General features: G+C 48.1%; 1 protein-coding gene across 1 annotated transcript in view; it reads right to left on the bottom strand.

Annotated features, from left to right (window-relative positions):
- The window catches only part of ATL1 (atlastin GTPase 1), a 30,097-nt gene that overhangs the window by 10,513 nt on the left and 14,747 nt on the right, over positions 1-4,837 (bottom strand). Inside the window, 2 exon segments of the mRNA XM_017825440.1 lie at positions 151-392; positions 3,388-3,516. Coding sequence (XP_017680929.1) covers positions 151-392; positions 3,388-3,516 — 371 coding nt within the window.

The raw sequence follows: 4,837 nt of genomic DNA, 5'->3' as shown, positions 1-4,837 counted from the left end.
GTTCCGGGGAGCTGGGCTTGGGAAGAAGCCACTGAACGTGGCAAGGAAATTTATCCTCCCAAAATGCCTCTCCTGTGATTTTTAAGGCACTGGCTGCACGTGACCATAACCAGCACTGCAGTTCACTCCTGACACCCAGTGATGGCAGATTCCAGATTCGTGGAATGGTTTGGATTAGAAGGGACCTTAAAGACCATTTAGTTCCAACCCCCTGCCATGGGCAGGGACACCTTCCACTATCCCAGGTTGCTCCAAGCCCCATCCAACCTGGCCTGGAACCCAGAGCAGACAGAACGTACCTTCAGCCGCTTCTCCAAAAATCTTGCCCCACCATCAGATCCATAGGAAAATTCATATGGGAAGCTCCAGTCACGAACCAGGAATATAAGGGACTGGAAAACAGAGCCAGAGAACAGTGGGGTCAGTGTTATACAGCACCCACCAAGTCACAGTGAGCTGCTGCTTGGAGTCCACAGCGGTGGCTGAACCCCACCAGCACCTTCACCCCCATCTTATGCCACAACAAAACCTTGCCCTGAGTCTTTTCCCAGCTCCAGCAGCATCTCCTGCCTTTCCTGCCACCCCATCATGGCACTGAGACCGTGCAGACGAGAAAAGGGGGGCAGCACACCCCAAACTGCTGCACCAGTTTGACTCCCTGGCAGGGAGAACATCATCAATCATTTCAACTGCACAACAGGGGAAGAGATTGTTGGTAACCGGGACAAAAGGCAGCGAGCTCCCTAATTCCAGCCACATTTAGTTCCATCCTATGGGAATTTTACAGGCTCATTTTTTTTTTCAGCCTTTTTCACTGGGCAGCCTTCCAGACAGACTTTTAATGAGAAGCAGATGCAGAGGAACGAGGGTGAATAAGAAATCACTGTCTTTTGTAATCTTTATGGAGGCATTCAAAGTTCCTGGGCAAGAAATAAATAAATACCAGAAGGGTCAACTCTGAATCTTTAAATGAAATATTTTCAGAAGAAATCAGGTCTCCAGTGTCTCGTGTGTGGAAGGGATCAACATCCCATGCAAGAAATAAAGGGTTTGGAGGGGGAAGTCCAGGAAGGTCTGGCAGGGCTGCCAGGGCTCCTCTCATGCACATGAATAAGCAGGTCAGCAAGTGGAATCCAATTCATTGGAATTTCCCTAAAATTCGCCTATGTTTAGAACAAAAATCCAGTGGAGGGAGGGGAAATATTTCTGCTCTTTATTTCTCTTCCATAAAACATCAGAAAAGGTTAAAATAAAACAAAAAAAAAAAAAAAGGAGAGAACAGTGAGCTGGCCTTTTCTAACCACTGCACCCAGTGAGCTGGTTGGGGACACGCTGTTCTTTCGAAGCCCATGAGATGCTTAAGAGACATGTCCATGTTCAGGACTTTTCCACAAACACATTGTGCACGCCTTGAATTGGGAATTATTTTTTTTTTTCCTCCTCAAGTAAAGTTGTTCCAGATGGGCTGTGTTTGCCAAGCAGAGCGACAGGCACCCCTTCTGTGAAGGCACCACAGTCAGGGCTGGTGTCTGGTGAGGGCTCCTCGGTGTGAGGACACACTGTGGAGAGGAGGGAGCTGAAGGAAAATGTTGATTTTCCACTGCCAAGTCTCACTTCCCTTCCAGCAGGATCAGTGAAACTGCAGTTTTTTTACTGTCATACTTGGAGGATCATGGAACAAAAGAGTGGTTTGGGTGGGAAGGGACCTAAAAGTTCATCCAGTCCCACCACCTGCCATGGGCAAGGGACACCTTCCACTAGCCCAGGATGCTCCAACCTGGCCTGGAACACTTCCAGGGATCCAGGGGCAGCCACAGCTTCTCTGGGCAAACCTGTGCCAGGGCCTCCTCACCCTCATATTTCCTGCTTCCTAATCAAAAAACCTCATCTGTCTTTAAAAACATGTTTTGGAGGAACGAGCCCGTGCTGGGATGTGGACAGGAGATCTCCAGAGCTCACCTGGGCCACATCACCATCAATCCTTCGACCAGATTTTGTCACATCCACAAGCAGTTGCTTGATATTTCCCCCCAGATCATTACTGAAGATGACACTGAACCAGAGAGAGCCTGGGGGGACCCTGAGGAAACACTTCTGAAGGATGATCATTCCCTATTAAAATTAGTTCAGCGTGCTCTGGCATCTATCAGTTAATGAGTTTTTAATCCATTAACAATGGACTAAACCAGACAATGCTGACTTCATTTGCTTTTAATCAGCATCTTAGGGAGATAAGGCTTAGAGAAGGAGATACAACATGGTGAGAGTTACCTTTATCAACCAAGCCCGTGCCTTTTAAAAATTGATAATGGGATTGTTTGACAAGACTCACCATCCACCAACTGTGTGACTTGACAGCAATTAAAGTCTTTGGTAAAATCAGAGCCTATTATCCAGCCCTAATGATTTAAGCATATTTAAGTTTCCCCTTACAGCCCCCTTTTTACTGATGGAGTAGGAATTATCTCACTTTCACTGGAATATTTGGCTGCATTATCCCCACAGTTTTTAAATAAGGAGCAGGGATATTTATTTAACGTCTGGCTTTCTGCTCTACCATGTTACAACTTTCTTCAAGCTCTTGCTACTACAAGTCCTGTATTTTTACTGGTAGTTTTCACATCCTTTATCAGTCATCTGCCCATGCCAGCATCCAATAGACCCTTAAAATTCCCCCAAGATCTCAATTTTTTCCATTTGTCATAATTTTTGACCTTTTGATTTCACCTCCACTTCCTGACCACAGACAGCCTATAAACCCCTCAGTCCTTCCAGGACAACAATTCTTTTTTTGTGTTGGAAAGCAAATGTAAAATAGCTGCAACCCATTCCCAATCACTCTGAATTTTTGCAGCACGTTTTGTTCTCTGCTATTTTCCACTTTGGGAAGTTCACAAACCCCCATCCAACTACCCTCTCACCTACTGTGGATGCCCAAAGCTCTCCTTTTTTTTGAACAGCAGCTTTTCACAGGTTGGGAAGCAGCAGGGTGAACAGATGTCCCTTATTTGAAGCTAAAACCCCACTTAAACTGAGCTTTCCCACAGCTCTGCTAATCTTTGTCCTTTCATTTTGCCAGGAGCAGGGATTCCCTGGCAAAAGCTGGGCAGAGTCTCCAAGTACAGAGTGTGACAAACCTGCAGCAAAACCAACTGCTCTCCAGTCCTGGCAGGACAGGGCAGAGCTCTTGGGAAGGCAAGGGTTCAGGGAGGAAAGAAAGAAGGATGTTGGAAGTATTCAGAAGCCTCTCTGGGGGCAGCAAAGCACAAAGCCTTTCCTTGGAGCAGCTGAGCCCATCCCAGGGCAATCCCATCTCCTCCCATCCTGCAGTGACACCTCGTGGTGAAGCCAACGGGCCCAGGGACAAGAAAGCTGGCCGGGACTCACCTGGAAAGGCTTCTGGAATGTCTCCTCCATGGCCAGCCGGCCATACTCGGTGAAAAGCTGGAAGGAGAAGGAAAGAACAGGACAGTCAGCTGGGCTGTGGGATACATGGGAACAGCACCGAGCTCTGCTCTGTGTGAGCAGGGACAGGACCTGAGGGAACGGCTGGAGCTGTGCCAGGACAGGGTGAGGGTGGATCTCAGGGAAAGGTTCTTCCCCCAGAGGGTGGTTGGCACTGACCAGGCTCCCCAGGGCAGTGAGCACAGCCCCAAGGCTGCCAGAGCTCCAGGAGGGTTTGGACAACGCTCTCAGGGACTCTGGGATTGTTGGGGTGTCCTGGGCAGGGCCAGAGGTTGGACTCGATGATCCTTGTGATCCCTTCTAGCTCAGGGAATTTTATGATTCTGTGAAGGAGTAAGGGGCATTTACGATCCAGGACTAACAGCTCCATGTGCAGAGCTGGAACAAAAACTGGCTCTGGGCTTCCCATTCCCATCCCAGAGGCACCCGGAGCCGTTACAGATAATCACCGCCCTGAGCCCTCACGTGAAAGGTCTCAGCCTGGAGGGTTTGGCTGCCAAATCTGTGCAAAATGGCTCAAGTCAGCTGCTTGCTGCTGCTTTCATACCAACCAGAAACTTCATGTGCTCCAAGGGAACTGCTGGAGCCCTGCTCCCTCTAAACACTCCAGGAACGAGCGGAAATGAATTCAGGAATAAGAACTTTCCCGCTGTGCAAAGACTCTAAAATCAGCCTACAAGCAAGATTTGAAGACTCTCCAGTCTTTCTGGACTCTAATTTCAAACTCAAGGCACAGTAATGTATTTCACAGATGCCTAAAAGTGGGTCAACTTGTTGAACAGTAATGGCTTAAAATCCAAACTGGAAGATCAGAGTTGCACTGGATAAATTCAGTGTTAAAAAGGTGTTATTGTTAATAATATTTACAGACTGAAATAATTCAGAAGTCTTCAAATGATGATTTCTTTCAGCTGGACTTTTGCTTTTCTTTCCTTTTCCTTAAGCTCCTGAAAAAACCTACCTAACCAATCAATCAATCAATCACCTAAACAGAAGGGAAAGCAGGAGGTAATTCCAGGAAATGGGCAGGACACCTGTGCCACAAAAATCCCATTAGCTGCTTTTCTCCAACAGCCAGGGCTGGAATTGCCCCTAGGGGGGTCACCTGTACTGAGCCAGTACCAGATGGCAACATCCAGGCTTCTAATTTACAGTCATGGAATAGAATCCCAGAATGGTTTGGATTGGAAGGAAATTTAAAGATCATCTGTTTCCAAACCCCTGCCATGGGCAGGGGCATCTCCCACTATCCCAGGTGGCTCCAAGCCCTGTCCAACCTGGCCTGGAAGGGGATCCCTGGATTCCAGGGATCCAGGGGCAGCCACAGCTTCTCTGGGCAACCTGTGCCAGGGCCTCACCACCCCCACAGCCA

This window comes from Lepidothrix coronata, unplaced genomic scaffold, assembly GCF_001604755.1.
Source record: "Lepidothrix coronata isolate B3197 unplaced genomic scaffold, Lepidothrix_coronata-1.0 Scaffold119, whole genome shotgun sequence".
Lineage (NCBI taxonomy): Eukaryota > Metazoa > Chordata > Aves > Passeriformes > Pipridae > Lepidothrix > Lepidothrix coronata.
The sequence above is the reverse complement of the archived record's forward strand: the minus strand, read 5'-3'. Positions and strand labels throughout refer to the sequence as shown.